The 19,066-nt window shown below is 40.5% G+C and overlaps 1 protein-coding gene and 1 long non-coding RNA gene across 2 annotated transcripts; one reads left to right on the top strand and one right to left on the bottom strand.

The window, feature by feature from the left end:
• The first annotated feature begins 4,070 nt into the window (after positions 1-4,070).
• On the top strand, positions 4,071-7,877 carry LOC134958870 (olfactory receptor 5J3-like). The gene is made up of 2 exons (XM_063941573.1): positions 4,071-4,106; positions 6,908-7,877. The coding sequence occupies exon 2, from the start codon at positions 6,936-6,938 to the stop codon at positions 7,875-7,877; it is 942 nt and encodes a 313-aa protein (XP_063797643.1). The 5' UTR covers positions 4,071-4,106; positions 6,908-6,935.
• An 8,372-nt stretch (positions 7,878-16,249) lies between these two features.
• Positions 16,250-17,537, bottom strand: LOC134957165 (uncharacterized). Its single transcript, XR_010186510.1, has 4 exons — positions 17,261-17,537; positions 16,891-16,965; positions 16,706-16,767; positions 16,250-16,314 (listed from the first exon to the last, which is right to left on the bottom strand). It is a non-coding gene; the product is annotated as an uncharacterized LOC134957165 (long non-coding RNA).
• Between the last annotated feature and the right edge of the window lie 1,529 nt (positions 17,538-19,066).

The following is a 19,066-nucleotide window of genomic DNA, read 5'->3' as shown; positions in this document are numbered from 1 at the left end:
AACTCTGTACATCTCCCCCTGATATTACACTCACACACCGCACACACATCAGCTGGGGATCTTCCGGTAACACAGTGTCAGTAATTTGTTATAAGATGTTACCGACATAATAGTACAGAGCCTGGTGTATGTGTCACTACTATACCTCACTGACGTGTTCTGCTGACCCAGTTTATACCTGTGTATAGTAACAACCCACCAGACTCTATATTACACTATAACCCTCCTTTTTTTCCCTCCCCTCTCTTTTTTTTTCACCAAGAAATAGTTAATTAGCTGTATTCATTGCAAAATTAAATGTCAAAACTTTGGAGGATTTAATATATAGATTGTTATGGATTATATTTCTTTTAACATGTGAAAATGTTTCACTTATAATATTAGACATGATCTTGCTCACTGCAGATGTAAATGACTTGTGTGTGTGTGTGTGTGTGCACAGAGTGTATGAGATGTTCATATCCATACAGTATATAGCCCTGCATTACACATATATGCTATCATGCAGAGGCTTCTAATACTGAGGTGCTATCATGCTGAGGCTTCTAATACTGAGGTGCTATCATGCTGAGGCTTCTAATACTGAGGTGAAATCATGCTGAGGCTTCTAATACTGAGGTGCTATCATGCTGAGGCTTCTAATACTGAGGTGCTATCATGCTGAGGCTTCTAATACTGAGGTGAAATCATGCTGAGGCTTCTAATACTGAGGTGCTATCATGCTGAGGCTTCTAATACTGAGGTGATATCATGCTGAGGCTTCTAATACTGAGGTGCTATCATGCTGAGGCTTCTAATACTGAGGTGCTATCATGCTGAGGCTTCTAATACTGAGGTGCTATCATGCTGAGGCTTCTAATACTGAGGTGCTATCATGCTGAGGCTTCTAATACTGAGGTGAAATCATGCTGAGGCTTCTAATACTGAGGTGCTATCATGCTGAGGCTTCTAATACTGAGGTGCTATCATGCTGAGGCTTCTAATACTGAGGTGCTATCATGCTGAGGCTTCTAATGCTGAGGTGCTATCATGCTGAGGCTTCTAATACTGAGGTGCTATCATGCTGAGGCTTCTAATACTGAGGTGCTATCATGCTGAGGCTTCTAATACTGAGGTGATATCATGCTGAGGCTTCTAATACTGAGGTGCTATCATGCTGAGGCTTCTAATACTGAGGTGCTATCATGCTGAGGCTTCCAATACTGAGGTGCTATCATGCTGAGGCTTCTAATACTGAGGTGATATCATGCTGAGGCTTCTAATACTGAGGTGCTATCATGCTGAGGCTTCTAATACTGAGGTGCTATCATGCTGAGGCTTCTAATACTGAGGTGCTATCATGCTGAGGCTTCTAATACTGAGGTGCTATCATGCTGAGGCTTCTAATACTGAGGTGCTATAATGCTGAGGCTTCTAATACTGAGGTGATATCATGCTGAGGCTTCTAATACTGAGGTGATATAATGCTGAGGCTTCTAATACTGAGGTGATATCATGCTGAGGCTTCTAATACTGAGGTGCTATCATGCTGAGGCTTCTAATACTGAGGTGCTATCATGCTGAGGCTTCTAATACTGAGGTGCTATCATGCTGAGGCTTCTAATACTGAGGTGCTATCATGCTGAGGCTTCTAATACTGAGGTGCTATAATGCTGAGGCTTCTAATACTGAGGTGATATCATGCTGAGGCTTCTAATACTGAGGTGCTATCATGCTGAGGCTTCTAATACTATGCTAATACTTCTAATTAGAAGCCTCAGCATGATAGCACCTCTTTATATCTTTAGTAATAGGATATGCAGTCCAGCCCCCTCCCCCCTCCCTATATTTGTGTATATATTGTACACTGGAAGGCAAGGCTTCCTTCCTCTGGTATTGGCACCCCTCCCATTTGCACTCAGGTGTTTTAATTAGCTGGGTTCCTGCATTTCAGATCACACATTGATAAGGGCACTATTTAGAGGTAAGTCCTGGATAAATTTATTTACTGTGATAATATTATGGATGTTAGGGACCCATGTGATGAAGTCACCTGGTCGCGGTATATGGGCCCGCATATTTGTGCAACAGTGTGCTAAGAACATCACTTATACTCCATGTTAATTGTGAGGGTTTATTTAAATTATTTTTACTACCAGTGTTCTTAGTGCTAGGAGTGTGCGTCTGCATCTCTCTTCCTCCAGCATAGTATTAGAAGCCTCAGCATGATAGCACCTCCTAATATCTTTAGTAATAGGGTGTGCAGTCCACCCCCCCTTTTTCCATGCATCCAAATGTGCAAGGACTGAGACATCCACTTTGACTGTCTTTAATTGCATCATCACAACCTACACAAGACCCATTGGAAGACTCAGATGTTCAGTCCGAGTATGACCTCCTATGTGAAAGATCACCTTTGTACACAACCACTATCAGTGAAATGCCTGTGACACAACACTCCCATAATAAATTACATCACCGTCCATCTGATTAGCCCCCCCCCCCATCACCTCCCAGTCACCACCCATGAACATTTCCAATACACTTCTGTGACTATGCATATAACTCTGTACTGCACCTCTGTGTGACTCAGAATCGGGTCCTGAGTGATCACAATGCTCCATGATTATCTGTGGAGCCACTGGTAACCTTACCAAGTGACTGAGCTTCATGACCCTCCATGTTGGTGGTCTGACATTATAATGAGGTCTGATAGTTCTCTGCAGTAGGTGTGACTCCATTTTTGGGCCAAGCACCTACTGTATGTTACCGTAACTGAGTTTTTGCATGCATTTCCATACTCAAGAGTTTATGGGGGTTATTCAGAGTTGTTAGCAAACCAAAAAAGTTAGCAGTTGGGCAAAACCATGTGCACTGCAGGTGGGGCAGATGTAATATGTGCAGAGAGAGTTAGATTTGGGTGGGGTGTGTTCAAACTGAAATCTAAATCCAGTGTAAAAATAAAGCAGCCAGTATTTACCCTGCACAGAAACAATATAACCCACCCAAATCTAGCTCTCTCTGCACATGTTACATCTGCCCCACCTGCAGTGCACATGGTTTTGCCCAATTGCTAATTTTTTGGGTTTGCCAACAACTCTGAATAACTCCCTATGTACTAAGCATTGTAAAAAGATAAAGTGAATGGAGATAAAGTACCAGCCTATTAGCTCCTAATGGCCACGTTACAGGTTCTGTTTGCAAAATATCAGTTAGAGTAGGAACTGATTGGTTGGTAATTTATCTCTCTCCACTTTATCTTTCTCCAAGGCTTTAGTACATAGACCCCATAGTAATTAACAGAAATATAAAACATTTTTTTAGACATTCCCTCACTCCAGCTGTGACTTAATAGTGCATAATAATATATTGGGGGTCAAGCCTTGGGCTCTAAAAGTTTGGGGTACCACAACAAAGGCTAATTTACAAAAGTTTTGTAATCCCTCTGCTAGAAGCTGTTAGTAGTTACATCGTTATTACTATGATCAGCACCTAGGTCTGTGTGTTCTGTTTCTACTAACTTAAAAAAGGACAGGAGCACTTTCATTGATTGGACTTGTTGCTGTTATCTTTCAAGTGTAATGTATGAAATACTGTAGCAATAATTATTACATAATGCTGTCCCAGTTGATGCTTTTGCTTTATGTACTGTTACATTATGTACTATGTTACTTTATGTACTATGTTACTTAATGTACTGTTACTTTATGTACTATGTTACTTTATGTACTATTACTTTATGTACTGTTACTTAATGTACTATGTTACTTTATGTACTATGTTACTTTATGTACTATGTTACTTTATGTACTATGTTACTTTATGTACTGTTACTTTATGTACTATGTTACTTTATGTACTATGTTACTTTATGTACTATGTTACTTTATGTACTATGTTACTTTATGTACTATGTTACTTTATGTACTATTACTTTATGTACTGTTACTTAATGTACTATGTTACTTTATGTACTATGTTACTTTATGCACTGCTACATTACATGCTGTTACTTTACGTGCTATGGAATAGCTTTATACATTTAGCAGAATTGTTGCCGGCTATGTGATGCTGTTTTCATCCTTTTTTTTAAAGGCACTCTGATCACAGATGAATATGCCACAATAGTAAGTAATGGATAATATACTTGTATATAAGATATTTTTTTACGATATCCATATTATGTTCTTTGTACATCTCACACCCTGATGGTAAGCTCACACACTGCACACACATGGGGGGTCATTCCGAGTGGATCGCTAGCTGCCGATTGTCGCAGTGCAGCGATCATGTAAAAAAATGGCTAAACTGCACATGCATGTGCACCGCAATGTGCAGGTGCGTCATACGGGTACAAAGCGGATCATTGCTGTGCGATCGATGTAACAAAGAATCAGTTCGCACGGCCGATCGCAGAGAGATTGACATGAAGAGGGCGTCTATGGGTGTCAACTGACCATTTTCTGGGAGTGGTTGTGAAAACGCAGGCATGTCCAGGTGTTTGCAGGGCGGGTGTCTGATGTCAATTCCGGCACCAAAAAGACTGGAGTAATCGCAAGGGCTGAGTAAGTCCAGACCTACTCTGAAACTGTACAAAATGTTTTTGCAGAGGTCCGCTGCAAAGGCGTTCGCACACTTGCAAAGTGAAAATACACTCCCCCGTGGGCGGCGACTATGTGTTTGCACGGCTGCTAAATGTAGCTAGCGAGCGATCAACTTGGAATGACCCCCTTTGTCAGCTGGGGATCTTCTGGTAACAATACAGAATAGTATAGAGATTGGCTTATAGGTCTAAATGACTCGCTGATATATACTGTAGCCCTGTAACCCTGTACATACCTATATACTGTATATGTAACAGTATGTAGCAAACCACGTGCCTCTATATTACACTTATATGTCACATTTTTGTTCCACTGTTCTCGTCCAAGATACGGTTTGTTGGCTATTTTCAGAACACAATGAAACATCAATAGTTCTGGGATTTACCATGTACATTATAAGGGTTTCATTCTTCCTTTTTACACCTGTAAATGTTATGCCTCTAACTATCACATACAATTGCTTAACCCATATACAAATGACTCTGGTTTGTAATTAAAGTGCAGGAGTCACTGGTGTTACACAAATCTGTTACAACAATAATCATGTTATTTATGTTGAGCTGTATTATATTGTCACTGTGTCTATATATCCTGTGGAGAGATCAGCACTGGGAGGTTAGTCTGTCAGTGACTAGTAGCTAGAAATCACTTTAATGTCCTCCTACCTCTCTGACCACTCCTTCTCTGTCCCCTCTCATGACTCCACCTCTCTTACTCTTCCCCTAACAGTTGGTGTCCTCCAAGGTTCTATCCTTGACCTCTCCTTTTCTCTCTCTCTGTATGTCCTCTTTAGGTTAGCTCATTCGCTTTTTTGACTTACAGTATCATCTCTATATTAATGTTATTCAAATCAACCTTTCCTTCCCTGATCTCTCCCTCCTCATTTCAACTGTATCTTTGCTATTCTTAATACATGTCTCAGCTTAACATGCCTAAGGTTGAGCTCACCCTCCCACAATTCACAACCTCACCTCCCCCATTTTCTTTATCTATTGATGGCACTACTACCTCCTCTAGCCACCAAGTGCGCTGTCTTGGTGTTATCCTTCATTCCTCCCTCTCCCTCAAACCAAACATTCAGTACTTCTCACAGTCCTGCCACTTCTATCTCAAAAATATTTCCAGGATCAGACCCTTTCTTACCCTGGATGCTACTAAGACCCTCATCCACTCACTGGTCATTTCCAGACTGGTCTGTAATCTTCTCCTACCTGGCCTCCTTGACAAACACCTTTCTCCTCTCCTCTCCAACCTATCCTCAATGCTGCCCGGCTTATCTTCCTCTCCAAATGTACTAAGTCAGCCTCCTTCTCCTGAAAGCCCTACACTGGCTCCCCTTCCCCTTCTCAGTCCAATTCAAGCTTCTCACACTCAATTTCAAAACCCTCACTCAGTCCTCTCCCATTTACATATCTGACCTTATTTTCCTCTACACTCCAACACTACACTCCAAAGAAGGCACCTCTTTACTCAACAAATGCAGACCACCTCTTAAATGGGTTTTCAAGACACACTTCCTCATCAAACTCAGCCAACTCTGATTCTAACACTCTGTTCCATGCTCAATATTTACCCCATCTGTGACAACCCTGTCTGTCTGCCCACTCCCCTTTACATTGTAAGCTCTCATGAGCAGGGCCCTCTCCCCTCATGTGTTTTCCTTCTCTTACCTAGTCTATCTTGTACTCCATACTACCTAAAATGGCACCTCACTCTCGGTTTCTGCCACTCTGATGCTTATCTTAGTGTTGTGTTCTCTAATCTATGTTTATATACCATGTACTTGTCCTACATTGTCTTGTACTATAAATGTATATTTTCTTGTTTTGCTGATTGGTTTATGTACTTTTCTAGGCGCTGCAGAACCCTTGTAGTGTCATTTAAATAAATAATAATAATAATAATAATAATAATAATAATAATAGTCAGGGTTTATAGGTCTCTGCAATATATCTGACCATGTCCTGTCAATTATGGATCAATAAAAACCTTGAGTTTAATTTATGTTTTTCCAAGGTTTCCAATTAACATGACCAGGAGAAAAGCTCCAGTACTGTAGATGCCACTTCCCTTGAGACTGCACATGGTCCATCTTCTCTCTTACACTCCCCCTGCACAACATATTTATAATAAGATGTGATCTTTTTTGCTTTTTTTACCATTTGTAGCTTGTTTTAATTTTGATAAATCTCATCACATAACTGCAGTGTGGATGACCAGGATATGTCAGTGCCGAGATTGTGATTAAAATTCAGACGTTATAAATATATTATCAAACTTGAATGTAGCACTAGATGACCTTCTCCTCTTACTGACCTTATCAGGTTACTCTGTGATGCTTCCTGAGGAAGGATGAAGGAATATCTCATAAACTGCACAGTACAAAGCGAATTTCACCTCCTGGCGTTCTCCATCTCTTCAGGCTTTCAGCTTCTGCTCTTCATTGGGATCCTGGTAATGTACTTACTGACATTGCTGGGGAACCTGATTATCACTGGTCTTATATATGTGACCCCACAGCTCCACACTCCTATGTACTATTTCCTTTGCAACCTCTCAGTGCAGGACATCATCTACGTCTCCAGCGTCCTTCCCAAATTCCTCTCTATCCTGGTAACAGGTGACACCAGAATTGCCTTCCCAGCATGCATCACACAGATGTTCTTCTTCCTGTTTTGTATTGTGTCAGAGTTTTTACTCCTAACGGCTATGGCCTATGACCGCTATGTTGCCATCTGTATCCCTCTGCACTATAAAACCATTATGAGCAATAATGTGTGTATTACTCTTATTTCTGTCTCCTCACTAGTCTGCATTTTTAATTCATTAATCTATGCAGTGCTGATATCTAATGCATCATTCTGCAACTCTCAGGTAATTAGTCATTTTTATTGCGATCTGAAAGCCATGATAGCGCTCTCTAGTGGCGATGTTACAGGCATTAAGATGTTTCTATTTATGGAAAATGTATTTATGGGACTTACGCCCTTAGTGCTGATATTAGTCTCTTATACATGTATAATTGCTACTATCATAAAGATCCGTAGCTCAGCAGGCAGAGTAAAGGCTTTCTCCAGTTGCTCATCTCATCTCACTGTTGTATTAATATTCTGTGGGACAGCTCTCTTCTCCTACATGGTCCCAGATTCACAGGTGTCTCAAAAACAAGACAGATTTCTCTCTTTGCTGTACACGGCGGTGGTACCAATGCTAAACCCTCTAGTTTATACTCTGAGAAATAAACAGGTTTTGAGAGCCATGGACAATGTGTTGAAAAGATACTTACATTTTTAAAATGTAATTCCACAATTTGCAGATTGGGTTTTTTTCATGGCAGTACTCAAAATGTGTATGTGGGTATGCACCTCTATGTGCGTGAGGTCACTTTGATCTATGAGACTTTGATTGGGACTGGTGAAGACTTTACCTGAGTATGTGTATTTATACTTCTAGTACACTAACTGTGCCCCATGGCACCATACTGCTTGGCCTGAGCAATGAACTTCTGACCAACACTATAAATTACAATGAGATAATGTTCAAAATCTGCAATCATTTTGGACCTGTACATGGAACCAGGGTCATCTAACTTGACCTACTTGGACATCAACATCTCTGTATGTTTCTTTGCTTAAACATAAAAATTGATACACAGAATGGTAGTTGGTCATAATAAATTAATTGACCCATCACAGGGGTGTGTAAGGGAGGAGTTAAATTAGTAAAGAAATAATAAGATCATTTTCTCCCAGCAATTTGCAATGGGCCAACCAAAGAGACATGTATCTCTATGAAAAAATAAGAGTTATGGTAAAACTTACCTTCGTCAACTCTTTTTCTTTGTGTAAAAAATATAGCAGTGTAAATTCCTGGTGCAAAGAGTTGTCAACCCAATCTAGATCCTCAACAGATCTGTCCAAATAACAGATCAAAACAACATTCAATAAAAAACAGTGAGAGGATAGATCAAAGGCGATAACAGATGAAATTGAATTGTGATATACGTCACATGTTAGGGTGTCCTTTCGGATATTCACTCTTTCAATTGTCTCATGATATCCAGATGTCAAACATGAAAAAAAGAAAGATGGTACACATGCATGGGTGGTATTGCTTTAAACACTGATTGAACAACCTATAAGTGTCCAGAAAAGAGAAGCCTATAGTGCCGGGCACAATTTGATAGTAGATGAGGATAGTATCTCGCCACCACTCTACCGATATTTGAGGACGTACCGAAACTCACATCAGAATATATAAGAACAGGTGTATAAAGGTATCTTTAAAAAGCTGTATCCCACGTGATGTAAAACAGAAAGAAAGCTACTCCAGAAGACGTACCCCACTCACTTGGGAGGGGGATTATTTCCACGTATAAAGGTATCTTTCAAGACTGAATCAGGGATAGCATCCACAATAATTCAAAAAGATTTTATTAAAAGTTCATAAAACGGCAATAAGAAGTTTTTCTATATGGTTTCCACTCTCTGGTCTGTACAGAACATGCAGGTCAGGAATGATAGACAAAAACTGATGTAATCCGGTTTTACACCAGTACTGTCATGTTGGACATACTCCAAAAGTGGTGTCCCATAAAAAACAAAATAATTAAATAAAAATGATGGAAACTCACTACCTGGTTTCACCAACGACGTTTCGACCTCCTGGGTCTTTTTCAAGGTGTCCAACATGACAGTACTGGTGTAAAACCGGATTACATCAGTTTTTGTCTATCATTCCTGACCTGCATGTTCTGTACAGACCAGAGAGTGGAAACCATATAGAAAAACTTCTTATTGCCGTTTTATGAACTTTTAATAAAATCTTTTTGAATTATTGTGGATGCTATCCCTGATTCCGGCTTGAAAGATACCTTTATACGTGGAAATAATCCCCCTCCCAAGTGAGTGGGGTACGTCTTCTGGAGTAGCTTTCTTTCTGTTTTACATCACGTGGGATACAGCTTTTTAAAGATACCTTTTATACACCTGTTCTTATATATTCTGATGTGAGTTTCGGTACGTCCTCAAATATCGGTAGAGTGGTGGCGAGATACTATCCTCATCTACTATCAAATTGGGCCCGGCACTATAGGCTTCTCTTTTCTGGACACTTATAGGTTGTTCAATCAGTGTTTAAAGCAATACCACCCATGCATGTGTACCATCTTTCTTTTTTTCATGTTTGACATCTGGATATCATGAGACAATTGAAAGAGTGAATATCCGAAAGGACACCCTAACATGTGACGTATATCACAATTCAATTTCATCTGTTATCGCCTTTGATCTATCTTCTCACTGTTTTTTATTGAATCTTTTTCTTTGAGGTCTATGGGATCCACTGGGTTAAACTTGGGGTATGCTTGGTGGAGACCAAGATTCAGGCACCAAACTGCAAAGCTTTTCAGCCTCCCAAGATGCACTGGATCCCCGTCCCCTCATACCCCGCCCACAGCTCAGGCTCTTCAGTTTTAGTTAACAAGCCTAGAGCAGGAGCTGGAGAGGAGAGAAGGAAGAATGGTACACACAGGAAACACACTCTCACTTGCAGGAGAAGGGAACTGGTGACCGAGAAATGTAACTTGTTGAAGCTAGGTGCATCAGGATGGGCTGCCTGTAGATCCTATGGACTTCAAAGAAAAAGAGTTAATGAAGGTAAGTTTTACCAGAACTCTTATTTTCTTCTTCAGGATACATAGTCTCCACAGGGTTAACCTTGGGGATGTCCCAAAGCAGTTGTTATAGGGAGGGAATGCTTCTAAGCTGAAAGGAGGACAATGTATCCAAAGGTTGCATCCTGAGAGGCAAATGTATCAAAGGCATAGAACCTAAGAAATGTGTAGGCAGAAGACCACGTAGTGACCTTGCATAGTTGTTCAGCAGACACAACACTGTGGGCTGCCCACAATGGCCCTACAGAGCGAGTAGAATGAGCAGAGACTGTACTTGGTACTGGAAGATCAGCCTGTGTGTAAGCCTGTGAGATACAGAGCCAACGAGCCAAGGTTTGTTTTTTGGCTGGCCAGGCATGCTTGTGGAATCCATAGAGAATGAACAAGGAATTTGTTTTCCTAATGGAATTGGTACGGTCCACGTAGATCTTTAGAGCATGGACCACATTGATAGGAAATTTGGATATTACCTTAGGTAGGTATCCCTGCTTAGTCCGAAGGACAGCCCTGTCATGATGAAAAATTAATACGGGGGGACTGCAGGAGAGTACCCCCAACCCAGATATCCTGCATGCTGAGGTGATTACCAAGAGGAAGAAAATCTTCATGGTCAACCATTTGCTCCAAAGGGAGGCTGTTGCAAAGCCCAAAGAACTAAGGACAAATCCCAAGGATCCACTGGAGGAACAAAGGGAGGTTAAATCTGGAGTGCCCCCTGAAGGAAGGTACGGACATCTGGCAAGGGAGCAAGTCTTTTATGAAACCAGATGGACAGAGCAGAGACCTGAACTTTAAGAGATGCAATGCAGAGTCCCATAATAAGGCCCACCTGTAGAAATGCCAGAAGTCTAGGAATCCGAAATACCAGAGTATCATAGTGGCGTTGAGTACACCACTGAAAGTGCCAGATATGGTAATATATGCAAGCTGATGCCGGTTGCCGAGAATGAAGCATGGTTTGAATAACCACACTAAAAAACCCTTTATTCCTTAGGATGGATGACTCAGAAACCACACCGACAAAGACAAGCGAGCTATGTCTGGGTGTAGACAGAGACCTTGTGATAAAAGGTCTAGTCAAAGAGGAAGAGGTAAGGGCGTATCTATGGAGAAACACTGAAGATCCATGAACCAATGGCGTCTGGGCCATGCCGGAGCCACCAGCATGATCATGCCGCCTTCCTATTTGAATTTGCATAGAACTCTTGTAAGGAGAAATAGTGGAGAAAAGAGATAAGCCAGATGAAAGGGCCACAGGACTGTTAGGGCATCCAGGACAAGGGTTGTGTCCGGATCCCTTGTCCTGGAGCCATACACGTGTACTTTGTGGTTGTGTCTGGAGGCCATGAGGTCCACGTCCACAAGATCCCATTTGTTCTCAAGAAGCTGAAAGACATCTGGGTGTAGAGAAAACTCTCCAGTGTGCTCATCCTGTTCACTGAGGAAGTCTGCTTCACAGTTGAGGCCCCCCAGGATGAAGATCGCAGAGATGGATGGAAGATGGAGTTCTGCCCAGGCACGAATCTAAGCTACTTCCCGCATTGTGGCGGCACTGCGAGTGCCCCCTGCCGATTAATATAAGCCACTGCTGTGATGTTGTCTGACTGTATTTGCATGGGAGAACCATGAAGAAGGTCCTGAGCCATCTGAAAGAACTAGTAAACTGCCCGAAGTTCCAGGACATTGGGGACCAGTGGCTCTGAAAGGAGTGACTGCCCATGACAGCTCCCCACCCAGGCTAGCATCTGTGATGAGAAGAACCCAGTGTGCAATCCAGAATGGGCAACCAACCCTTGCCCAGATTGGAAGATTTTAGCCAATATGAGAGCATCCAGCAGAGCTCTGAGATGGAGCATCCTCTGAGACGGGATGAGAGAGGTCTTGGCCCAGTTTATCAGCCATCCTGACTCTGAACGAACAATATTGTCACCTGGAAATGTTGGTGAAGGACCCCTGGAGAATGTGCAAGAAGAAGGGAGTTGTCAAGGTAAGGGAGTATCCATATTTCCTGCCATCAAAGATGAGCAGCCATCACTGCCATGAGTTTGGCGAACACCCTGAGGGCTGTGGTAAGGCTACGAATTTAGAAACACATTTATATATGATCCAAAGTGGGGCCATTATCATGTAATGTAGGACTACCTGATTAGAAACATCATGACGTGGCTGGTGGCTGGTGGCTTACCACATGTTTGCAAATGTGTGTAGCAGGGATCTCTGTATTATTATTATTATTATTATTAATATTATGTAGGATTATTTTCTCTGTTGCTGGCCAATTGCAATGTGCTGTTTGTGTGTCATATATCTTCTTGTCTAATGAATGGTTTATGAATAACTTTCATTCTGTGTATCACTGTTCATAGAGGCATGTACGGAGTCAGTAGCTGGAGGGTATGTTGATCCTTGTACTGTATTGGTGGATATTGGGATGTCTCCAGGTGAATTGGCTCTCAATTTAGAGACACATGAATATTTGACTCAAATTGGAGCTTTTATTATGTAATATAGGTCCACCAGAATAAATATAACTATTGTGTATTTGCAAATGTATGTAACTGAGATCTCTGCATTTCTATTATCATGTAGGATGTATATCTATTTTGCTGACCCATTGCAGTGTGCAGTGGAAATTAATGTCTTGTTTTTCTTTTTGAAATTGTATTTATTAGAGGTCAATGATGTACACAGAAACAAGCAGTAAATGCACAATCATAGGTCAATAGTGCAGAGAAAATGGAAATGCAAAATTAAATTATTGGCAATAGTGTTAATACTATACAACTCATTTTGGTACTGTGGAAAGTAAATAGAACCAGGGAAAAGGAAAGGAAGAGAGGTGTGACTAGGTCCATCAGACATATGGGACAGAGGAGGAAATAATAAAGTGAAGGGGCAACTAGCGTGGGAAAGGACAACCAGGGCCACAGACCTTCTAATAATAGATTGAATAGTGAGAAAGGACTGACAAGTGGTCACCAAGAGAAATTCTAGAGAGTTGAATGATGGAATATTTGTTGGGGGGAAAGGATGAATGTTCAAGAAGTGGAATTCCAAATCATGATGGAGTGGGAGACTATTGGGTGACCTTGAACCTTTTATGGGCATTGAGCCCATAAGAGAGAAGGGAAGCAGGAGAGATCAGCCCCAGACCTTCAGCCTCAATATGGACCCAGATTCTAGAGGAACTTGGTGTGGCATTGTCATAAGTTATGGTAATTCCTCAAAGTCATGTGTCATGATTGGAGGTGAGTTATATGTATATTTCATGAATGTCTGTTTTGCTAGTTTCAAAACTATGTCTGCATAGTGTTAGCCTTAATGGGGTGGGGGGGGGGGGAGGGTGTGTGTGAGGGGTTGTGAACTAGGATGTTTTGAAGATTACACATCCTGGGGCAGTGTTGCTTTTCACAGTAGGGGAGCCCCTTGCTCTGACCCTGGACACAGAGAAACAGGCCAGCAAAGTGTCAGCTTCCTGTCATAAAGCCTAGCCAGGTCAGGGGATCCTATATCCTACTAAAAGGTATGACTATTCAACCATGTCCCTTAAGCAAGAGAGATATGAGTTTAGTGGTTCCAGAGGCAGCCAAACTTACATCTAGTCAGACTTTTGTGAGGTCAAAGGGACTGTCGTTTTTCAGCCTGTAGGGTGGGGACTACTGAGGAAGGAAGGGTTGTGGAATTATGTAGGTCAGAAGCACACACTGCTGATGGTCACTCTTAAAGAGAGTATCTTTGTGCTAGGAGTGGGCCCAGCTTCTGTTTCATGGGGTCTCTCTACCCTAGATCACCTAAGCCTCAGAATAAGTTAATTTAAGGTTCTGAAAATGTATTTTATTTTCTTGAAGTCAATTTGTGCATATCATAATTGTACGTCTTGTTACTTACCTGTTTTCTTTGTAGCCTAACCCTGGAGTTATTTCTCAATAAATCTTACAAATTTATCATCGTTATCTCTGTGCTCTATGAATTCACATGCCTTGAGAGGCCCATACTACATATGGTTAATAACTGTGGATTTTATAAGGGTGATTTAAGTGTTTAGCAAATGCAAGAGTGCTATTCAATACTCTTTGTTTTGGCAGCTCAAGCAAAACCCATATCACGACCGCCCACCTGCATCAGGTTGGCGTATGTGAACGCAGGCTGGGGCAGATTGCTGTGACAGGTTGCTGTTACACCTGGGTTATTCCAAAAAATGCAATGACAAAGCTGTGCAGAGAGATAATAGTATTTAAAATACACCTGGATACAGAGGTGTAGCTAGGTGCCATGGTGCCCGGAGCAAGGGTATGTTTTGGCGCCCCCTCCCCTGTACTGAATTGGGGGCCTGGCCAACATGTGGTGGCATGTTACATTTGAAAAGAAAAAATCCTAAATTTACCTTGTGGAGGTAAGGGTGGAAGTTTTCTTTGTGTTCCCCTATGTTTAATGTAGGGACAGTGCGTATCAAAGTCGTGCACCAAAATATGGGGGCGTGGCTTCTTGGGACAGGGGCTTGGCCACATAATAGTACCTATTACACCACACAGTATAGTCCATTATTTACATCACACCACTTAGTAGTGTCCGTTACATTACACTGCACAGTAATACCCCTTATACACTTTACAACACACAGTAGAGTCCCTTATACATGTTATACTACTGTAGAGCCACTTATACACGTAACACCAGAGTAGAGCCACTTATTATGCCAAGAGAGAGAAGTGCTGCAGCAGCAGCTGGGGCAGAGAGAGGTGCTGCAGCATCAATGTAGAGAGAGGTGCTGTAGCAGGTGGGTAGAGTGGGGTGATGCAGCAGCCGAAGGCAGAGAGAGGTGCTGCAGCAGTTGGGGCAGAAAGAGGTGCTGCAGCAGGTGGGGCAGAAAGAGGTATTGCAAGACAGAAATAACCCTGCTACACAGCTACAAGCAGACAGTGAGACGTATAATGATGGCGGCAGAGCTGCGGCATGTGCTGGCTGTCAGTATCTCCTGCTATCTCCTCTGGTCTGCATTGTACCCTACTTAGTCTCTGAGTCAGAATCAGTGTCCGCGCCTCTGCTTCTCCTCCTCCTGCTCTGTGGCTGCCTGTACAGCGGCCCATGGTATAGCAGATGGAGAGAGGGGGTTGGTCAGGCAGTAGCGCGCCCTTTATCTTTTCCAGCACCCGGAGCTTGCGCTCCACCCCTGCCTGGATACCCAGATGTTGTGGACTCTGAGATGCACTTGAGGATGCTGACTTGCCCAAATAAATTGAGTGGTATGAAATTGAAAAGATTTGAAGACATATAGTATGGTGAAACATAGGAAGTATCTGGAATTGGTACAAAACATTCATCTTGGTAGCATTGTTTTGGCTTATCCCAGATATAAAATGTTGGGACCACAAAGCAAGATCTGACTTAGGGGGTCATTCCGAGTTGATCGCTAGCTGCTTTCGTTCGCAGCGTAGCGATCAGTCAAAAAAGCGGCACCCATTATCAGGATACAAAGTTTGTGTATATATATATATATGGAAAAGGGTGTAGACCTAATAATGCGCTTTGTGAGAGCTCCAAACCTAAATGACGTACTCCCTGTTAGATAGAGTACATAAAGAGGATACCAATACAAAATGTCAAAAGGGAGCTAGAAATGTTGTGTACATACAATATCCTTCCAGATTATGACCGCAAAGTGATAAAAACAATAGATTTTATTCACATATTCACCAAGTACATCATACTTTTAGTGAACGGAAATTATTACATGAAAATCCAATGGTAAATATAATAAAAATACAGTTTACAATGTTATTGCAGACATGATAACAGACAATGTATCCCATCAAATGGTGTATTATACAGGATGTCTGATGTTTTCACAAGAAACACTACCCGACGCGTTTTGTCCCAAGGACTTCATCAGGGGTTCATGTCTATTTGATAGATATGAATCGAATAAGAAGATTATTAAAAATTATTTTTCCAATATACCATGTTGATCATAATCTGAAAATAGTGTTTGATACATACCAATCAAAGTAGGGGCCAAAAAACCGATTTTTACGGTATAATTAGTCCCACAATCAATTTCTGAAAGAACCATATCATAATGAAAATTAATTAATTAATTGCATAATAAGGGTAATTAAATAATCCACTACTATAAAGGAGGGGGGGTGGTACATGAAATTTAAATGGATCTATATAGATGGATTAATATAGATGGATTAAATAGATCTCGTTAATATTCATGGAAACAATCATATATGGACATAATCAACTTAATAGTGATGTATAATTGCAAAAATACAGATGCTAGAATTTACAGAGTTGATAAAAGACCATATATAATGGTCATATATTGTTACCAGTATATACAATAATAACATTAATGGAGAATTTCCATACAATTGTGCCTCATATAACTACAGAATACTTGCAAATAGTCCAAACTGGTATTTAAATATTAATAAGTACATACCAAAAAAGGATTTAAAATCAAATGATCACGCTGAATGTATCAATATTCACCACGGGTCCAGCCTATAATATATATATATATATATATATATATATATATCAATTTTATCCGTCAATTAATCCCCTATACAGATGGGGGATAATTCGCTCCAAAAAAGGGCCAGAAAAATAATTGATTGTACATACCCTCATAGGAGTGCAAACTGTAGGATTATGCTGTTGTGGTCTTTATTAGCTATAACCACCTTTACAATGTTCAGCCTATAAAACAATTGATGATAATCATGTGCTATTTTCCAAATGAATCCCAGGCTCACATGTTACAATGGAGCTGCATTTGCATCAATTTATATGACAGAGAATGATTCATTATTAGATTACATTGAATAACAAAATGGGACCTTAAACATATAAAGATTCTCATAATCTATCCCAATTACAACATGATGACAAACATAGTTAATATGAACCAACATTTATGTGTCAACTCAGCCCTCCAGTGTATAGATTCTCACTAAAGAATACTGTTACAGAGAACAGAAACATTGTAACTTACTTTGAATAGTAGCAGCCTCTCCTGAACAGCAGTGTAACATCATGCTGGGCAGGGGGGTTTAAGTACTCTCAGCCTGATATATTCACTTCCTGTATGTGTGAAGCTTGTTAGTGCCTAATTGCCTCTTTCTGCTTTGTTTTTCATTGATTCATTAGAATCTGTGACTAGGTCTCTTTATTAACAAGTGCCCAAGAATCTTAATTTTTATTAAATGTTGTTTTTTAGCCGCAGTGGACGCATTCGTTGTCTATGCGTTCCACTGCGGTCTCCGGCGTGCGTTCCATTGCCCTCGCTTCCGCTTTGTCTAGCGGAAGTGATAGGGCAATGAGAACGGTTGGGTGCATCTGTAGTGACAAACCTAAACCGTGTATATATTTAACATTACCTCATTTACACTATGTAAACTCTACCTATTAGGTGCATATGGTTTATTAATTATATTATTCCAAATCAGAGTGGACGCATTCATTATCCATGCGTTTCACTGTGATCCCGGCCTGCGTTCCATTGCCTCCGCTTCCGGAAAAACGCCATGAAGATATGGTGGCACATAAAATTTGTTGTGGCTACGGTGATCAATGTTTTAATTGAACCCTTTATATTTCTATGAAAATTTCTTGTCAGTGTTAGTGCTGATGTGCATTTTATTTGCGCTACATACAGAAAGAATGCGCATTAATAAAGTGACCGTGAATAGTTGATACTGATTTAATGATTATCCTTGCAAACCCCGTGATTAAACTTATAACCTACCTAATTAATTGACATTATTATGTCTAAATTTGAGACCACATGATTTAGTGTTAAGGTCAATTGACTATTAATTGACATAAGGCTTACTTAATTTACCTACTAATTACTCCTAAATGTGCCCATTAATAATCCTACTGGTGTTTCCCTTAATGTGATAAATTAATAATATATTAATAATATTAGATAACCTTGAAAAACTCACATTAATCTGGTTTATCCAATTTAATTATGATCATTTTAATATAATTTAATTATTAACCATTATAAGAGACTAAAGTTAATGAGTTTAAATATAAATCCTACCCAATTGATTAAATCTATTGTGATACTGAAATCTATGTTAATTCTTCCCAGTGCTGTTTAATTCAGTGCTGATTACAAGAAATCCAATCCACTTGACTAAATTAACCTACTGCTCGATTATAACATGATATACCAATCAATAACATATTCTGACTGGTTGAGCTGGTTACAACAATAAATGTCCGTTCATTCACATAAAAACATAGCATTACAGCACTTTTTACAAAAAAGAGACAATATCGCATCCTTCATTATGTCCATTAGGGGTTAGAGTGTCTAAAGTATAGATCCAGAATGTTTCTTTTTTAGATAATGTAAGATCTCTACTTCCCCCCTTTTGGTCTACCTGAATGTGCTCTAAAATAGTAAACGAAAAGTTGTTCTTGTCAATTTTTGACCCATGTTTGTCCCTATAGTGCCTAGGTAAACTATGTGTACATACTTTATTTTTTATATTTCGAATGTGCTCTTGCACTCTGATTTTTACCTGTCTTTTTGTTTTTCCTATATAAGATAATTTGCAACTGCAGGTGATCCTATAAATCACATACTCAGTATTGCAGTTTGCCAATTGATTGAGCTTGTATGTGCGACCTGTATGCATCACACAGCTAAAGGGTTTTCTTTCCATATAGTCGCAACAGATGCATTTAGAACAGGGAAAGCAGCCTTTGGAGGCAATAAAATTACCCGGGTTGGGGACAGTCGTCTTTCCTGTAACCACTTTACTGGGTGCTATGATGTTTTTCA

This window comes from Pseudophryne corroboree, chromosome 9, assembly GCF_028390025.1.
Source record: "Pseudophryne corroboree isolate aPseCor3 chromosome 9, aPseCor3.hap2, whole genome shotgun sequence".
Lineage (NCBI taxonomy): Eukaryota > Metazoa > Chordata > Amphibia > Anura > Myobatrachidae > Pseudophryne > Pseudophryne corroboree.
This window is presented reverse-complemented; position numbering and strand designations above follow the sequence as displayed.

Excerpts from the sequence above, each read along its gene's own strand:
- LOC134958870 (XM_063941573.1), top strand. The coding sequence starts at position 6,936 with ATGAAGGAATATCTCATAAACTGCACAGTACAAAGCGAATTTCACCTC.